The sequence below is a fragment of the Muntiacus reevesi genome, chromosome 2, assembly GCF_963930625.1.
Source record: "Muntiacus reevesi chromosome 2, mMunRee1.1, whole genome shotgun sequence".
Lineage (NCBI taxonomy): Eukaryota > Metazoa > Chordata > Mammalia > Artiodactyla > Cervidae > Muntiacus > Muntiacus reevesi.
The window spans coordinates 60,243,904-60,262,600 of record NC_089250.1 but is presented as its reverse complement, the minus strand read 5'-3'; the positions used below and the strand labels follow the sequence as shown (position 1 = coordinate 60,262,600).

General features: G+C 55.0%; 1 protein-coding gene across 3 annotated transcripts in view; it reads left to right on the top strand.

Annotated features, from left to right (window-relative positions):
- NOL4L (nucleolar protein 4 like) overlaps nucleotides 1-18,697 on the top strand; it is a 129,698-nt gene that overhangs the window by 45,575 nt on the left and 65,426 nt on the right. For all 3 annotated transcript variants that reach the window (XR_010661469.1, XM_065921824.1, XM_065921825.1), the window contains exons 2-3: nucleotides 4,447-4,602; nucleotides 10,906-11,017. Coding sequence is in view for 2 of the 3 variants with exons in the window: in XM_065921824.1 (XP_065777896.1) it covers nucleotides 4,447-4,602; nucleotides 10,906-11,017 (268 nt within the window). In the remaining variant the exon portion in view is untranslated. The remainder of the gene's footprint in view (nucleotides 1-4,446; nucleotides 4,603-10,905; nucleotides 11,018-18,697) is intronic.

The window sequence follows — 18,697 nt, the reverse complement described above, 5'->3', positions numbered from 1 at the left end:
AGGGCACATGGGCTTCTGTAGTTGCAGCTCCTAAGCTCTGGGCACTGGCTCAATGGTTGTGATACCTGGGCTTCGTTGCTCTGAGGCATGTGGGATCTTCCTGGATCAGGGATCGAACCCACGTCTCCTGCACTGGCATGCAGATTCTTTACCACCGAGCCACCAGGGAACCCCCTTCCTTGAATTTTTAAAAGCTATTGCCATGTCTGGTTTTGTTGGCCCAAGTCTGACTGGCTGTTTTGGAATTAGCTGTTTCAAAAAGATGTAGTATATGTTACCATGGCAATATTCTCCCCCACGCAGGAAGGCCCCAGAGGTTGGTCCTGCACAGCTGACCATGTGTGTTTCATGGCTTTTCCCCAGGGGTGTTGCAGGGCTCCATGCCATCACTCCTGGTTGGCATTCCCAGGAAGTGGGGAATAGTCAAGAAGCTCCATCCAGCCCCACTCTTTATCCAGCCTGTAAATGAAGTGAGCCTCCTTTGTCAACCCAGGGCCCAGGCTGCTTAGGACTATGGATCAGACTAAGCTGACTCGGGTACCAAGCAGAGGTGGTTGGCAGGGGCATCCCAAGGCTAAGGAGAAGGTGCTGTCCGATCCCTTAATTAGCAGCTTTTGTCTTGTAGTACTGAGTCTGGATTCTCAGCTAGGAAAAGCATGCCTCTCCTGCTGCATTTAGCATGAAGGTTATTACCTCTGTGGATGCAGGGCATGGCAGAGATGTCTGCAGCACGTGACTGCCGTGAGATCCCTTTGTTCTCTTCCCAGGGTTCTCCTTGAAGGCCACACAGATATCCTGGTGTTCCTCCCTCAGGGTGTAGTACACATGGTGTCCAGGTGGCCGAAGCTCACCAGAGGACAGTTCAAGGTGTGGCTCTGCAGACCTTGTGTGGTTTGAATTCTGGTTGCTAAGGGCCCTCTTCTTTCCTGTGTACGTCTCTACAGTTGAGATAGACTGATTACAGGACCCAGGGTTGGCCAGCAGGGAAGAGCACAGTCCTTGTTGTTTTGTTTTGTTTTAAGCTGTGCTGGGTCTTCATTGCAGCATGCTGACTTTCTCTCCTTGCTGCTTGAGGGCTTAGTTGCCCCACAAGGATCTTAGTTCCCTGACCAGGGGTTGAACCCATATCCCCTGCATGGGAACTGCTGGACCACCAGGGAAGTGGTCCTCATAATCCATTTTTAAAGAGGGAGCCTGCCTGAAGAGTTTCTCTGAGATAATTTTATGGTCACGTTGGGTCAGGTTGATTACCCACGTCTGCCTATGAATGGAGGTGGAAGACTGGGACAGAGGCGTGTTTTGCTTTTTATCTGGGTTAGTTAGTTACACTTGAACTTTAGGAAGACTTATTCCAAGTTTGTGTAACAGCCTTAGCAGGTTATTTTGCATAAGACTTTGCATCTCTTCTGCTGGTGGTTATTACCTTGGGGGACCCCTTCTGTAACCTAAATGGATTAGAGGGACAGGAGATGAGAATGGATCCCTAAACACAGAATGTCCACACTCCGTGGGTCTGAAGGGGAGAGATGAATGTTTACAAGCCTGTGTGGCAGATGCCTGACATATTCTTACTTAGCCTTGGAACCACATCCAACTAGGACTTTGTAGGCTCATTTTACAGGTGTGAGGTAAATGAGTTTTGAGAGGTCAAAAGTGACTTGCCCAAGCTGGTTAAGAGACACTTTTCCATCCCACCTATCTAAAATATTATCTTTCATCAGATTGGTTTTCTTTCTCCACTCCTTCTCATCCAATTTTGTAAACTTTTTCCGGAAGTGTCTGTGTTCTGGCCTGAAGCAGTTTTATGAACAGAGAGGTCTATTCACTTGTAAACAGCTAAACCCGTTATTATGCCTCTGGTTTCAAATTATCAAAATTTGGAACTACCTACCCCATTATACTTTTAAAAAAATATACCTTTTAAAATTAGCAGACACTTTTGGTGTTAAGAAAAAAAATTAACAAAACAAAGCACAAATTAACAGACACACAATGAACTGAAAGTCGCTCAGTCATGTCTGAATCTTTGTGACCCCATGGACTATACAGTCCATGGAATTCTCCAGGCCAGAATACTAGAGTGGGTAGCCTTTTCCTTCTCCAGGGGAATCTTCCCAATCCAGGGATCGAACCCAGGTCTCCCACATTGCAGGCAGATTCTTTAACAGCTGAGCCTCAAGGGAATCCCAACAGAACACAGAAAAGTATACAGATTCTAAGTGTTCAGATCAGTGGCTTTTTATAAAATTAACCCCTCCTGATCAAGAAATAGAAACCCAGTTATACCTTCATTCTTGGAGGTTCTTTTGTTTGTTTTTGCCAACATGAACCTCTGGTTAGAAGTGTATTATAACTGACCTGTCATAATATTTGTCCCATTCAGCTCTACCATGGCAGTATTTGAAGATCTCTAAACTACTGGTAGTTACGCGTCAGCTAATGAATGAGTTAGTCACTGATGAGCCCAGGAATTCAGATACCCTCAAGAAAGAGATAGCAGTAACTTCTGAGGGGGTTTAAGAAGAGAAGAGTATGGGATTTTCTACCTCATAAGTGAAGCTCAGGGAGGTTAAAGAGTTTGCCTACAATCTCACAACAGGCAAGCAGGACCAGCAGGCAATTCTTTCTACACAGGTGGGTGCACATACACCCCCCCAGATACTTGCTGAGAAGTCCCCATTGCAATGGATGCTAACTTGGGAGAAAACCAATGGCTCGAGGGCCTGTGCAAGGCAAGTGAGGTCAGCAGCCAGGGTCATCACTCATGGACACTACCCACTAGGTCTAGGGTTTGGTCCCTACACCCCAGATACCTTTCCTCTCCCATCTGCTCTCAAGTGGGCCACTGGCAAAGAGATAGCCCCACCATCCTACCATGGCAGGTTGAGAAAGTTGCAGGATAAAAGCAAACCCTGACTGTGGCCGGGATGTGCTGTGAGTGAGCGTCGCATTCAGTGTGGCCTCAATTCCCCTCTGATGACAAGGACCAACGTCCTGTGCCAGCTCTTCCACTTACCAGCCACCGTCCCACAGGCAGGTCCTGACCCTCACAGTCTCCCAGGCTGGTTGTGATGTTCGGCCCCGTCCTGGCTAGGGGAAACTTGGCAGTCGGCAAAGCACTTCTTAATGACAATATTTATCCAGCAGTTCCCGTGGTCGGGCTTGGTGCTAAGAGTTGCACGCATATTTCATTGACTCCTCTCCATAGCTCATGGGAAGGGGCCTTCTGTTATCCCCATTTTCTCGATAAAGGACCCGAGGCTCAGAGAAGCAAGATACCTGCTCTGAGTCACATAGCCACTTAAATGGTGGGGCCCAACTGACACTGAAGAGGCGCGTGGCTGAACTACCCCTCCTGGCGGCTGCTTATAACCAGGCCGTCATTCAGCGGTTATTTATTGAGCCTACTATGTGTCGGGCATCGTTCCCGGTGCTAGGGAGACAGCTGTGAGCCGACAGAAGAACCCCCGCCCCACACACTTCCACTCTCTCTTCCAAAGAGCCGACATTCTTGAGCGGAGGTCCTTGGGGGAAGAATCCTCTGGGAGATTTGTGTTCCGAGCACTTTTATAGAAAAGTCCAACTCCTTTTTCCTAAATCCCCACCCCCACCCCTCTGCTTGCTCTTCCTCTTTGACGCCCTCCCCCCCAGAGCCCTCCAGGTCTCCCCTTAGGGAGAGGGTGGCAGAGAGCCCAGTGCCCCTGAGATCCTGGCACACCTTTGCAGGACCAGCTGACAACACTCGTGCCAGTCCAGTAAGAGGCTCGGGGCGGGGGGGGGGCCCACGGCCACCCCACTCACACGGCCTGCCACCTCCACGTGGCCTTGTGTGTGTTATTTCTGTGTCTCCACACACAAAGAGCCCGGGTGCTGTTGCTGGCGCTCAGCTGCTGGAGTGGGGAGGCGGGCAGCGGTGAAAAGCTTTTCTGAAAGGCCAGGGCGAGGCAGGAGTCACCCAGGTGATGTGAGCCGTTCCCCTGGGCCCCGAGCCCAGGACCACAGTGAAAGGTTACTGCTAATTGGCGAGCTCCTGATGGGGACGCATCTATTTAGCACCCCCCTCCCCACCTCCCCAGAGACTTCCAGGATGGTCTTGGCACAGCGTGCAATTCGAAAGCTCCCCGCCTGAGTCTGGCACAATCTGTCTGAAATTGTGAACATGGAGGCTCTTGGTTTTTTAATTTGTATTTTTCCTTGTTTCTCTCTGCCCATTGTTTCTGGTAGATTTCATAGCAGCAGCCACCCTTGACTCTGGTAGCCCCCTCCCTGTGGCCCTCTGAGCAGGCTCCTGTCCCCCCCAGGTCCCCCCAGACCTACCCTCGGGAGGCCTGGCGGGGGTCAGCGAGCAGCAGCGTGCCTGCCCCCGCCCCGCTGCCCGGCCGCAGGGCCCAGCTCTCACCCCGCCATCATCCCTGACACTAACACAGCTTGTCCACCCTGTCGCAGGGGGCAGATGGCCTGTCGGAGCCGGAGGGCATCTCTCTGAAGCGGGTCGCTGTGGTGGAAGATTTCTTTGACATCATCTACTCGATGCATGTGGAGAGCTCAGCGGAGCCCGGCAAAGCCCCCAAGCACGCTGGGCAGAAGAAAACCTACCGAGCGGTGAGATTTCTGTCTCTTGGCCTCTGCTGGCAGCCCCAGGCCTTGGCAGGAGGCCATGGGCTCCGCACATGTTGGGCAGGGGGCGGGGCAGGGAGCTGAGGCGTGATGAAACGGCCTTTGGGGATCCAGGGGGGCATGGGGCAAGGGCATGGCAGCCAGAGACGGCTCACAGGGCGAGGGGGCGGGCTCTGTGGTCGGAGCACAAAGGAGAAGCAGGTTGAAGGGGGTGAGCGGGAGGGAAGGAGAGGGACGAGGAGGGCAGGAAGAAAGCTCTCCTCTTCCTGGTTTCTGCTTCGCTCCATGCCCCCCACCCCGGCCTGCTTGGGACCGCGGTTGGGGGAGGGGGAGTCCAGATAATAGTAATGGGCAGAGCAAATGCTTCCATGGCCTTCGCTATGTGCCAGACCTGTCCTCATACTCACCCCTGCAAGTTGGTGCCAGAAGTTCCCCAGGGGACTTTTGAGGACCTGGGCCCCGCCCTCAAGGACAGCACAGCTTGATTGGGGTTGGGGAGCCTGAGAGAAACAGAAATGTCTCCAAGACTCGCTTCAGGGGAACAAGAACCCAGGCACCTGGGCGTTCAGCCAAGGTCCCTCCAGACACCAACATTCAGTGCTAAGGCAAGGGGCCTTCACGGAGAGGGTGGCGGGTCAGCTAGCAGTTTAAGCTTTGTGTAGGCAGAAGGGAGCAGAGGTGGCTACCTAGGATGGGAAATGTCACACTTAAGACTGTGGAGGGGATGGTGGTCACAGCCTGCTTGGGTTCTGGTAGCGTCCCCACATTGGCCCCCATTGCCATGGCTTATCCCCAGCTCTGAACCACTTGTCCGGCACCCACCACTAAACCAGGAAGCCAAGCACTTCATGTTCATTCAAGCTTCACAGCAGTCCTGGGATGGAGGCGCTGTGGCCCATTTCACAGTTAAGGAAACTGAGGCCCAGGGAGTTAAACTGCCACTCTAAGGTCACACAGCACTGAGGCAGCAGTCAGCCAGTGTCTCACTCCTCGCTGTGTTGACTTTCTCTCCGGCTTCCTAGAGACCTGCCCCTCTGTGATGGGCCTTCCTTACCCAAGGTAGATGCCAACCCCTCCAAGTTCTTTTCTGAATAGCCTTGGAGTGTGGTAGAGGTGGCCTGTGTAAGTCTATAATTTCCCCATATGGCCTGATTAAAAAAAAAAAAAAAATCCAACCATCTGGTTTGTCCTTGATCTCAGAAGATGACCTTTGTTAAATGTGTCTTAAGGATGGACCCACGTGCCAGAGACCTCAGAGAGAGGAGGGCTCGGGCTGAGGAAAGCAGGAGATGACTGTACCACCTGCCCCACCCTGCAGCTCAGCACTCGTGTGTTGGGGAGTGACTTGTGGGAAGGGAGTTCTGAGGGTATTTCCACTGGAGGATCATAAATGGAGGGAAGGACTCCTGAGCTGGGGCCCATGTGGGCCCCTTGGTGCTGACGATACCCCGTGCACTTTCTCAGCATTGAAGTTGCCATGCTGGGAGCCGGCTTGTGCCAGGCTGTGCGCTCAGCACGTCCCCTGCGCCAGCTCTCAGAGCCATCACGTGGATGAAGGGTATAAGGATGAAGCAGGCGCTACCATTACAGAGGAGGAAAGCGAGGCTCGGAGAGATGATTAAGCCTGCCTTGAAGTCACCCAGCTGATATTCAGAGTCAGGCATCTGGCCCAGAGCCTGAGCCCTGACCACCAGACATGCTGCCTCGCTGCAAATGTCTTGTGGCCAGTTCGCAAGCCCACTGACTTGCTTGTCAAAGGAGATAGGCTTAGGCCGACTGGACTGTGTGATTTCCCTGGTCCTATGGGTACCCAGCCCTAAGCCTTACCCTCAGGCACTTCCTAGGTGTTCATTAAGGCTGGGGTCTGCGACCTCCGTGCTGCAGAGAGGGCGAGACTGGCTGCGCCCAGCAGGCTCTGTGTCTCTGGGCCAAGCGGACGTCCAGCCCTTGGCTCTGCGCTTCCTGGCTTCTCGTCCATATGCCCGCCGCGTGCCCCACTTCCCGCTGCCCAGCCTGGAGCTGGCACATGACTGGCAGCGAGCCAGCTGGGCTGCGCTCAGAGCTGGAATTTCAGCAGCAGGGCCAAGGCAGAGGGAGCAGGCCAGGCCCTCCTGCTGTGGGTGTGAGGCCAAGGGGACCACCGCACCCCCTTCCTCTCCCGTGCACCTCCTCTCCCTTCCCTCACTTCCCCATCTGTCACCCTTTTCCTTTTGGGGGGGCAGGGTGATGGGGATGCTTTTGTCCTCCTCTTTTCACCTGCTCCCATTTGCCTCAACCCAAGCCTAGCTCTTCAGCCCCATCCGTGCCCGCTAGGAGACTCAGTGCTGATGGCTGCAGAGAGGCACAGACTGGCACCTTGGGGTTTGCATCAGGTCCTGTGGAGGGGTTTTTGGACCTGTCTGTTTATGCTTTGCCAAACCTGAATTCTGGGACTGCCTCGCTGTCTCTGGGGGCACCTGGGACCTTATGGAGTCTTACAGGCCTGGGGTGCCCAAGGGAGCAGGGGACTGCAGGGGAGATGGCAGCCTTGTTCAAAGCATTAAAGGAGGCACACTCTTCAATAGGAAGAGAACTTTTTAGCACCTACCACTGCCAGCAGTGGATCGGGGAAGGCAGGTAAGGAGCTTTCTGAAACTGTAGGTCTATGAGCCAGGGGTTGATGACCATTGACAACGGACACAACAGGGAGTCCCCATCTTGGGCAGGAAGCCCTGCCTTAACTTTGTCTCTGATGCCTCATGGCCTGAGGTCCAGAGGATCCCAGGGAGTCTTGCCAAGGCAGAGCTGTGTGTTCTACAAAGTTCCCTGAGCCCACATAGAGGACTGGTCCTTTTTCAAGGAGTGTTTCTGATATCTGTGCTTAGTCACTCAGTTGTATCTGATTCTTTGAGACCCCATGGACTGTAGCCCACCAGGCTCCTCTGTTCATGGGGATTCTTCAGACAGGAATACCGGAGTGGGTTGCCATGCCCTCCTCCAGGCAATCTTCCCAACCCAGGGATCTATCACAGGTCTCCCACATTGCAGGCGGATTCTTTTCCATCAGAAAAGCTGAAGAATACTGAAGTGGGTAGTCTACCCCATTTCCAGGGGATCTTCTTGACCCAGGAGTCAAACTGGGGTCTCCTGCATTGCAGGTGGATTCTTTACCAGGGAAGCTTGTTTCTGATATCTAATGAAAGTGAAAGTCGCTCAGTCGTGTCTGACTGTTTGGACCCAGGCCAGAATTCTCCAAACCAGAATACTGGAGTGGGTAGCCGTTCTCTTTTCCAGGGGATCTTCCCAACCCAGGGATTGAACCCAGGTTTCCCACATTGCAGGTAGATTCTTTACCAACTGAACCACCAGGGAAGCCCTCATATCTGCACCCACCTGAATCAGAGTGAGCCTTGTTGCTTCCTTCCTCTCTCCTGGGATGCTGGAAGCTCCAGATCTGACTGCCCAGACCACTTTGGAGTTGGGGCCAGATGTGGTCAGCAGCTGCTCCAGGCCCACCACGTGCTAATCCACCCGCAGGGCAGAAGGAGGATCTTGTAAAGTGGTGCAAATCCCCCCAATTGGCCTCATCTGTCTTTGTCAGCCTCTGAGTTGGGGAGTGAAAATGGGGCCTTGCAAGTCAGCGACTCTGCAAATAGCTTCTGCGCTCCTTCCCAATGAAATCTCACTCAGCTTTTCCCAGTAAGAAAAACATAAAAGGCAGATTCAGGTACTGGTCTCAACATCCAGGCTGGAGGCCTGAGAGCAAGGCAACAGACAGTCCAGGGCCGCTGAGAGCTGCTGGGCGGGGATTGGCCCCTTCTTAAATGCAGCAGCTCCGTCTTTATCTGTGTCACGTTTCGGGCTTCAGGATAAGAGTCTATTTCCAGAACAGTGTCTGTAGCTCTAAAACTATCAGAAAACCACCATCCTGCTGACTAGGGCATCAGCTGGGATGATCCTCCGCGTCTCAGCTCACCCTGTGGTCCTGTGGCCTTGGGCATCTGTGCAACCAAACAGAAACGGAGGTCCCATTTCTCACGTGGACGAGACAGGAGCATGAACCAAAAGATGCCCACAGGAGGTTGAAGGCCTCAGTGGGGGAAGGCATCCTTCTCCATTCAGGTCCCTACAGCAGCGCGGACATTTTACTGACGCCCCACGGGAGCTCTTAGCGAGGCTGCAGACCATCCAGCTGCACAGGGCCCTCGGACAGCTCCAGGGGCTTCTCACCCACCTGCCTTGGCTTCGTCCCATCTGCCCTTCCATGGGCTCCAGAGCCAGAAGTTGTGCACCCAGGGCACCATCTCCCTGTGGCACTCCAGCCAGCCTTTGCATCTGCTGGGTCCCTGCTAAGGCCCAGGCCCCTGGGCACTTTCTGGTAACTGCCCCTGTGTCCTCAGTGGGCCAGGCGGCAGGCAGGGCCCTGCCCACGCCACGGGCAGCCCTCAGCAGAGCAGCCCCGCCAGGAAGGCCCTCCCTGAGCCCTGTAGAATCTGTCTCTGTCCAGTGGTCAAAGAGCTCCATGCATTGAAGTTGGGCTTTCCCCATGATATCAAACTTTTTTCCTCTCTCAGCAGACTGCAACCCTCCTCCTCCACATGCTCAACTCAGCCCTTCTGAGGCCTGACCTGGGATGTCCCAGCTCAGTTCCTTAGGAGGTCATCTGTTGGCCCAACTCAGCCTCAGCCCTCTGCCTGATCCAGAGGGCATCCTTCCCTCTTCCCTTTACTCCTATAGCTGTCAGCCCCTCAACAGGACCCGTCCCTCCCAACCCTGTGGGCCCTGAGATTTCTAGGTGGCCCGGGCTAGGGATAAAGATGGCCCGTGTGTGGCAGGAGCGCCCCATGCCTTGGCCCTCGCACCTTCCCATCCACTGGCTCCAATCAGAGAGCAGGGGTTTGCCCTTGTCCCTGACCTCCAGAGGAAGGCAATTAGACAAAGAATTTGGAAGGGAGATAACTCATCAAGGAGCCTGCCTGCTCCGCAGAGCATCAAATCAGCTGAGAAATAACAATTGTGTCACCAAAATTAACTCTGCATTTGCAGCCGGCCGCCAGGCAGGAGTGGCCCGTGGAGCTCCACAGGCAGCAGAGCCCAAGCCTGTCCTTTGAGGTCCTGGCCGCAGGGCGGGGGTCGCGGGGAAGGGAGAGCCTGGCAATCCTCTTTAGCCCCTCCTCTCTGCCCCGCCCTGCCCTCCTTCCTGGCCGCCACAGAGATGGAGCAGGGTGCGTGTGCATCCCGAAGGAAGAGACCAGGTGCGTCCTGGAGAGCAGTGCACCCCGCCCCCCCGGTCCCCTGCTGTGGGCTGACCAGTACCCTCGGCCAACTTTCCCGGCTGGGCTGCGGCGAGGACGGAGGAACGCTGGGGTGATGCTGCCCCTTAGTGGAGAGGAGCGAGACGGCCCGGGCTCTGGGAAATGTGTGAAAACCCGCAACCGGGCAGTCCCGGCCTCAGCGGGAGAACCTGGGCCCGAGAGGTCCCTCCGGCCCCCTCAGGAAGCCAAACCAGGACTAACCTGGTTTTTCCCAAAACCCAGAGCAAGAGGAGAGGACTGAGCTGCTGGGATTACACCCTACTTTTTCCCCACCCTGCCCACCCAGCCGCTTTCTTGTGTTCCTGGCATCGCTTTCACCTTCCCTCCCACACTGCTGACTCTTTCTCCTTAGCTAGGGGAGGCCCTCTGGAGGCAGCTCTGGGGGTGACCTGGAGCATCGGCTCTAGTCTGACACTATTATAAAGTGCTGTGTGACCTTAAGTGAATTGGTTCACTTCTCTGGGCCTTGTGACTTTGCCTGGAACACGGGGCTCCCTGAGACCCTGTCCAATTTGAGGCATTTCATAGCTCTCCTGGGTCTGTGAATAGATCAAGGAATAGCCTGTAGAGCGTTGGGCTCTGGTTATAGGCCTGCAGCCAGTAGATTTATAAGTGGGGTTCAGTTTATCCTTCTTTAAGAGTTGGGGTTGTCTCCTCCTACCCTAGAGCAGTGTTTCTCAACTCATTCTTAAGTACCAGTGATGAAATGACCTGAGAGGAATATTCCCAATTTATGAGGACACACGTTGTAGACTAGATGATGTTTCAGTGTTTTGCTTTTGTAATTTTTAAGCTTCTTTCATTTAAAAATTTAAAACTACTGGTACTCTGTGGAAGTACTGACTCATTTCTTTGGCTGAGACTTTTAAGACATCTGCCTCTTGCTCCTCAAATTCCTGCCCTTCCTGGCAAGGGCCAAGTGCCCTTGGTGACCCCGTGAGCAAGCTGCCTCCACACAGATCCACGTAACAGCCAGCCTCCTCTCTTCCCCCAGATCGCGGAGACCTACGCCTTCCTTCCACGGGAGGCCGTGACCCGGTTCCTGATGAGCTGCACGGAATGTCAGAAGAGGATGCACTTTAATTCCAACGGCCTGGAGCCCAAAGGTAGGGGAGCAGGTGGGCGTGCTAGAGGCCTGGGGGAGGCTGTGCATGGGACGGACTCTCCCCCAGAAGGGCCTGCCCTGTGCTGGCAGGGACAGAAAAGGGCACGACCAGCAGCTGTCACAATTCCCAGGGGCCAGCGTGGGTCCATGGAGCTGCCCAGAGAGCCTCATTTTAGGTTTGGTTTGTTGTTTTTTTTTTAAACTTTTTTTAAATGTTAAGTTTCACTTAGAAGCCAACAGTACATTCCTACTGCCCTTCAAGACTCTCTTCTCCCACTGAGGTTACAGAGAGAAATGGTCACCTCGCCCCATTTCCTAAACTCTGCAGTCCTCGCCACCCAGGTCTTCCCCCACACCCCCGGCAGTGTCCACGTGGATCTGGTCTCGCTGACCCGACTGTGCCCTCCCTGGGGACAGGAGCACACCCCTCGCTGCATGCGCCTTTCTACCCTACAGCCACCCTCCTGCCATTAGTAGTAGGCCTCCCTAAGTGTTTGTCCCCTGCCCTCTATCCCCAGTGCACACCCAGGAGATCTGTGAGGATTGGTAGAATTGAAAATGCCCAGAGGGACTTTCTTGATGGTCCCGTGGTAAGACGCTGCACTTGCACTTCATGGGGCACAAGTTCAATCCCTAGTCAGGGAACTAAGATCCTGCATGCCACACAGTGAAGCCAAAAAATAGGGAAAAAAGAGAAAATGCCCAGAGTATGTGTGATTAGTCAAAGCTGGTCCCTTACACAGACATCCACACTCTCCAGCTCTTCCCTGCAAGGACCCCCACTTCAGTCCCCCCAAAGCTTCAACCTGAACGTCCTAGAGGCCTCCCTCCATTAAGTCTGGGCCATCTGTTCGAAGGTGGCTTTGACACAGCAAGAAGGGCCATTATGTTTGACTGGTGTGACCGTAACTCAAGCCTGAGAAATGGTGCCCAAATGGGCGACTTATCAGGGCTTCTAGGCATCAGGCCTGCAAAGAGTGCTGAGGTCGGTGGCTGTTGGGATGTTTGCCTGAGGATGGGAACAGAAGGGTGGCATCCTCCAAATGTGGTGAAAACCAACAGCACCGCCCAGTGACAGCAGGGCATTGGAACAGACGCCAGTGGGCTTTTCCTCTTGGCTGGTAGTTCAGTCGCTCAGTTATGTCTGACTCTTTGCAACCCCATGGACTGCAGCACACCAGGCTTTTCTGTCCTTCACTATCTCCCAGAATTTGCTCAAACTCATGTCCATTGAGTCGATGATGCCATCCAACCATCTCATCCTCTGTCGTCCCCTTCTCCTCTTGCCTTCGATCTTTCCCAGCATCAGTCTTTTTCCTGGCTGGCAGTCGGTCCCTGATGCGACTTTGGACAGCAGCCACTTCACAAACCCAGAGGCTTTCCTGTCCTTGGGGGCCATTAGGCCACGGCCACTTCACTGAGTTCATCGGATAGCCGCTGATGTATGAGGGACAGGAGTTAATGTAGTTCATCCCTCATAAGTGCTGGGTTCTTGGTTTAAGAGCCAGGCGCACCAGGGCCCCACTGAGTGCACTCGAGTCCGAGCTCTGCCGCTCGGTAACCGTGTGTCCTGAACAAGTGACTTCACCTCTCTGAGCCTAAGTTTCCTCATGTGTGAAATGGAGTTAATAACAGCACCTCTGGTAGTGGGAGAGAGGGGCAGGGTCCTGATGAAATTTGAGAGTTAAACCGTGTACCTAGGGCAGGGCTGCCGCACAGGATGAGGGAACTGAGGCTGTGGCAGTTATTGTGATAACGCCCGAGGCCCGAGGGAGGCCCCCTCTGCCCCACATGGCCTGGCTCTAGCTCAGCAGCCACAACCCCTGTGCTAAGACAGCCCCCTTGGCACCTGCCGCTGGGCTAGGAGACATTACCTGCCGTCCTCCCCACCCTGCCCGGGTTCGCGTCCCAGGGGCGCGGGTCTGCATCCCAGGGGCGCGGGTCCTGGTGGTAGCTGCATCGTCCCTGTCCACCCATCCGCCTGTCCCCTCCTGTGTTGTCCTTTTCGTTTCTATAGCGACTGGCGAAGTCAGACACAGAACCTGGGGGAACAGAGGTAGGCCCGGAGTGGCTGTGCTTATGGGCTGCTCTGGGGTGTCTGCAGGCTCCATCTGTTCTGCTGCCTTCTCCCCGCTGGTGTGGAGGACGGTCCTCGTGTCCAGCTTCGTGAGTTCTGTGCCGGAGCCTCCCTGTCCAGGGGCTCCAGCAGGAAGAGGGCAGGCGGAGTAGGCCTGCGCCACGCCCATCTTCTCCTGTCCTCAGCCCGAACGCTGCTTTCCTGTCCCCAGGAGTGGGGCTGCCCACTCAGGGAGAGGAGGAGACCTCAAGGGAGCTGGGGGCGGCGTGGCCTCAGTGTCTCAGAAGGTCTTGGGGTCAGGCAGGCCTGGGTGTGCTGCCCTGCTCCCTGCTGTGTGTCCCCCAGCAGGTTTCAAGAACCTCTCTGAACATCAGCTGCTCATAACAGCTGCTGCGATCCTGGGAGGTGTCTGTCCTGGTTCACAGCTGAGGAGAGGAGGCACAGAGAGGTGGCGCGGTGATAGCACTTGTCCAAGGCCCCTCAGAAGGCAGGAGAGCTTACCTTCCCATCAACAAATGGGAGCAACACTTCTCTCTTGGGGTTTTCAGGAGAATGAAGTTGAATTAAAGGAGCCCGTTCTGCAGGGTGCTTGGTGCTAGGGTGCCTGGGAAACATCGGCTCGTCCCCCACTCCACCCAGTGTTGTCCCAGCCAAATACAAGGCTGCCAGCTTCCAGGTGTCCCACGAAGAGACACACAATCACCCACCCAGGCACGCACCCACAGCCTGGCTGCTGGGCCGAAGGGTTTCTGGAGGCTGCTAGTGGAGAGCCTTAGAGGCTGAAAGGCTCCGCTGTCTGCTCAATGGTCAGAGGCATTCGTGCCTGGACCCCTGTCGTCAGCTGGCCAGTCTTCCCGTCTCCTACCCCAGCTGAGAGCGTGGAGACGCTCTCTCCGCCCACCAGGCTGGCCTCTCTGGATGTGGTCAGCTGCACCAACTGCTCTTTCACAGGCACCCCTGCTCTGCTCTGCTCTGCTCTGACGGCCTTCCCTCCTCTTTCACCTCTGGGAAATCAGAGCCTGTGCCTGGCCCCAGAGGCAGGCCTCAGGTTCCTGTCCCAGGAAGGTGGGGCGGGAGCGGGACATGGAACAGCATGGAGACTTCCCAAGGGGCGGCTGGGAGGATGCCTTGCTTCCTGCCCTCGTGTTAGAAAGAAAGAAAGGAAGCAGAGCAGCCTCCCCTGCTCGGTGGTGGTTTGTCCCGGGCGGGGGCGAGAAGGGGGCGGAGGTGACGGGGCGGTGGGGGGTGGAGGTTGCTGGACAGTCCCATGCCCTCCCCCAGTGCCAGGAGCACAAACAAAGGAGGCTGCGAGGATCAGGAAGTTCGAGGATGGGAAATTCCAAGGCCTCCCAGCTCCACTGGCCCCGGAGCAAATCTGGGCAGAGAGGAGGCAGAGATGAGAGCTGGGTGTGTCCTGATCCCAGCCCTGGGCTGCTGCAGAGAGGGGCTTCGGGAGAGGGCATATCTCACTTTTCTTTGACGTGACAAAATGCTATTTGCGTGGCTGCAGACGAGGAGTTAGCAGTGGGCAGCGCCGGTTCCCTCCCAAAGGGTCCCTCCTCAGCCAGAGCCGTCTACTCAGGTGGTGGCGCCCCTGCAGTGGTTTTCAACCCCTCCCTGCCTGGCCCCTCCAGAGGGCCCCCCTTCCTGTCCTGCCCCACGTGACCCCATCCTGGCTTGTTCTTCTGCCCCTGCAGCCTGTCCTGCGCTGGCCTGCCCTCTCTCGCCTCTCACACACTCCCTGTGTAACCTGGGGAGGTTGCCTCATCTGTAAACTGGGGGGTATTAACACAAGCACCCATCTCATGGAGTCCTTGGGAGCCTCACGCAGGAGGGTCTGCGTGGAGCCCTGGCAGGCCTCAGTAGCCGTCGTCCGAGTGACTGAACAGAAATCCTGTTGAAATATCCCTTCCACAAAGCTGCCTGGACCTACGCCAGCGGCCCTGGAGCTCTTCCTCCTTGGAGTGCTAATGGACTGGCCATCAGTCCTGCCCTGCTGGGCCCAGGGGCCAGCTCTGTGCCCTCGCCCCAATATCCCCATGAATGCACACTCTTCGGTGCTCCTTGAAGACTTGCTGACCTATTGATTCGCTTCCCTGGAAGAGAGGTTTTTTTTTTCTTTTCATCACCTTCTAAGCCAGCCCCAGGCCTGGGATCTCTAGTTCCAAATCTGAACCCCGTGGCAGGTTGGCCGGTCCCACATTTCCTCTGCGCCAGGCCGTTATTGCACACACATCCTTCACCCCCTCAGCCCTGACCCTGAGAGCTCTTTCCCTGGCACCCAGAAGCTACGGTGTCTGGACTGAAGAGTTCTTCCATTCCCGTGGTGGAAACTCAAGGGGATTTGCCACCCTGTGCTCCACCTGGAGGACCTGGGCCACCTCCTCAGTTGCGTTGATTGGCAGATGTCACTGGGGCCCGGCTGTGGTCAGTGCTCGGCTTGGCCTGGGGAGATCCTCTACATCACGGGCTCTTTTCAATGGCCTGTAAAGCTAGGTCTAGTCCTGGGGCTGATTTCAGGTTTCCTTGGCAAAAAGGTGTCGAAACATTTCTTCAGGTGATTCCTCTGCCTCTCTCACCAGCCACCTAAGGCTCTGTGACCCTTACTAGCTCTGAACTCACCAGTGGTCGCAGGTTCCTTGCAGTGGCTCGGGCATGGCCCCTGTGTTTGTTGACCATGGCAGGGACCTGGCCTGTCCAGCAGAACCCGGGGAAGCTGCTTCTTCCTCGTTCATGGGTTCACCTTCGCTCATCCCTCATCTCCCCACATGAGCAGGTGACTCCAGGGAACCCCCACTGGCCCTATTCCTTAGCTCCTTCCTATGAGTCTATGTGTGTGGTGCTTATCAGCCCCAGAAACATGCAGCTCCCTCGCTGCCAGAAACCTGCCCGCCTGTCTCTTGGCTGTGGTGTGGCCCAAGCCCTGACCTCCCACAGCCAGCTCCCTGGTGCATTCCCTCCCCGGGAATGTCTCCCGCCTGCCAAGGTCCTGCCTCCCTGACAGAGCCTTCACTTCTGAAACTGCAGACGCAAGCATTTCACGGCACGCGGATATCTGATGGATATGTGTGTGCCCAGGGTGTCCTGCTCCCCGCCCCCCAACGAGGGCATCCAACCTCCTCTTCCTGAGCTCTCCTGGCTCACCTCTGGGCACTGGAAGCAGTTTCTGATCTGTTGCATGCTGCGGAGAGAACAGACCAATGGAGACCCCTTCTCCCACTTCCCAAGAGTGCCTTCCCAGCCATTGTGGGTTTTTCCCCCGCCCTAAACTAAGCTGAACCTTGGCTTTAAAATTTTTCTTTTTATTTATTTGTTTTTATATTTTCAATATTACTTTTTTCTGACCGTGCCGCCAGGCGCAAAGGATCTTAGTTCCCAGACCAGGAATGGAACCCTCACCCGCTGCAGTAGAAGTGCAGACTCTTAACCACTGGACCGCCAAGGAAGGCCCTGTTGTTTGTTTGTTTTTCCTTACGTTACCTCTTTGTAAGGATTCATGGCATTTCAGGCAGGACACGGGTGACCATTGGTAAAGGAACACAGTGTCTGCCCTCCGAGGACAACGAAACATAGAGCGTCGCCACGTCACCTGATGAAGTCTTCATCTGAGGCTCTGACCCGGGACCCTTAGGGTGGGATGCCCTTCTCATATACCACCTCGTCCAGCAACTTCTCAGCAGACAGCCTTGTCTCTGAGGAAACAAAATGCAAACGGCCGCATTCTCCGTCTGAAGACCCTCACTCCTAAACAGGAACCATGGCTCTTTCGCATGACATCGTCTCAGTGTAGCTGCGGGGTCTGCCTCACGCAGCGCGTCCAGCCTCGTGCAGTTGTGCGGGTGGGGTGGGGCGATGAGCAGGTCCCAGCGTGCCCCACCCCTGGATTGAAGTGGTCAGGTCAGATGGTGGGGCGGCAAGAAGGGGATCCACAGTCACAAAAATGAATTCTAGTTTCCTCATGGCACTGGGCGTCTGTGCGCTGTATGAAGCCCTCTGCCACAGAACCAGGAGGGGCTCCCTTAATAGAAGAAAAGGTTTGGCCCATTTTTCAAGCCGGTTCCTGAGACTCCCTGTTAGTGAGTCCTGGAAGAACGAACATTTCTGCATGTGACAACATGGCCTTCAAAAACTCAACAAGGGATTCCTTTGGTGGTCCAGCGGTTAGGAATCAGCACTTCCACTGCAGGGGACTGGGTTCGATCCCTGGTCTGGGAACTAAACTCCCTCCACAAGCCGCACAGCGCGGCCACATTTTTTTTTTCTTTAAAAAAAGCAAAATGAAGCTCTGCGTTTTTATGAAACTGGATAGGAAATGTTATTCAAGCTGTACAGTCACCAGAGGGGCGCTACTTCAAGACACGTGGACCCTGTTCTCTGCGGGGCTGTTCTGTCCTCGCCAAGTAGGAACTGCCGCGGTGCCCCCTGGCTAGTTTTGCCCTTTTGTTTGTGGGAGCTGTTTTTCTTTACTGTGATAGAATATAACGCAAAACTTGCCATTTTAATAAATTTTAAGTTTACAACTCAGTGGCGTTATAGTTATACTCACTGCCCAGCAGTCATCACCACCGTCTATTTTCCAAAACTTTTTGTCCTGCCAAACAGAACCTGCAGCCCCGTGAAGCAGTAGCTTCCCATCCCCAGATGCCCTGGCCCCGGTAGCCCCTCTTCTACTTTCTGTCTATGTGAACATGCCTGTTCCAGCCGTCCCATCCACATGGAATCACCCAGTGTTTGTCCCATGGCGTCTGGCTTCTTTCACTCAGCAGTGTTTTCAAGGTTGTGGGGGCCAGCTGGCCTGGGCTGCGGCTCTGAGTGGCAGCTTCAGCAGATCCTTGCCTTCCTCCAGCTCACTGGTCACTGGCTTCCCTCTAGCGCGTCCTCCTGGGCGTGATGCCAGTGGCGGCAGGCAGGCTTCAGCTCCTCGGAAAGTCGCCCCTACTTCTCACGCCACTCCAACCCCAGCCCACAGATAGAACTAGGCGCCAAGGAGGACGTGGGTCGAAGGCTCGGCGCCCTTGGAGGCTGGGGGAGGAGGCAGCCAGAAAACAGGTAACCATGATGACTCCCCGGACAGAGGGTGAAGCCAGGTCAAGTGACTAAATGACGAAATGAGGCCCTGCTTTGTGTGACGGGTCCCAGCAGGTGGCTTCAGGGTTTCCAGCTTGGTCACAGCAGGAGACATCTGAAGGGGAGGCTGGGGTGGAAAGAGTGGCAATGGGCTTCCCTTGAATCATGCTTCCCATCTTGTTGACTTACTCCTGCGCCGTTGCAGTCGCTCCAAAATGGCACCCACAGTGACACCTAAGATGCACAGCACAGTGTCAGGCTGGGTCTACTGCAGGAGCCTTCGCAGAAGACAACGTGACCAGACATTTTAAAGAGTCATTGAGTAGGGTCTTGCCAGTGGTTAAGACTCCGTCTTCCAGTGCCGGAGATGTGGGTTCGATCCTTGTTCTATAACTAACTTGTTCTAACTAAGATCTCTTGATCTAACTAAGATCCCACATGCCTCTAGGTGAGGTCAAGGAAAAACAAAAAAAGTTGTTAAATGTTGCTACCATTTGACCCATGAATTCCATGTTTTGGAATCTGGTCTAAAAAGGA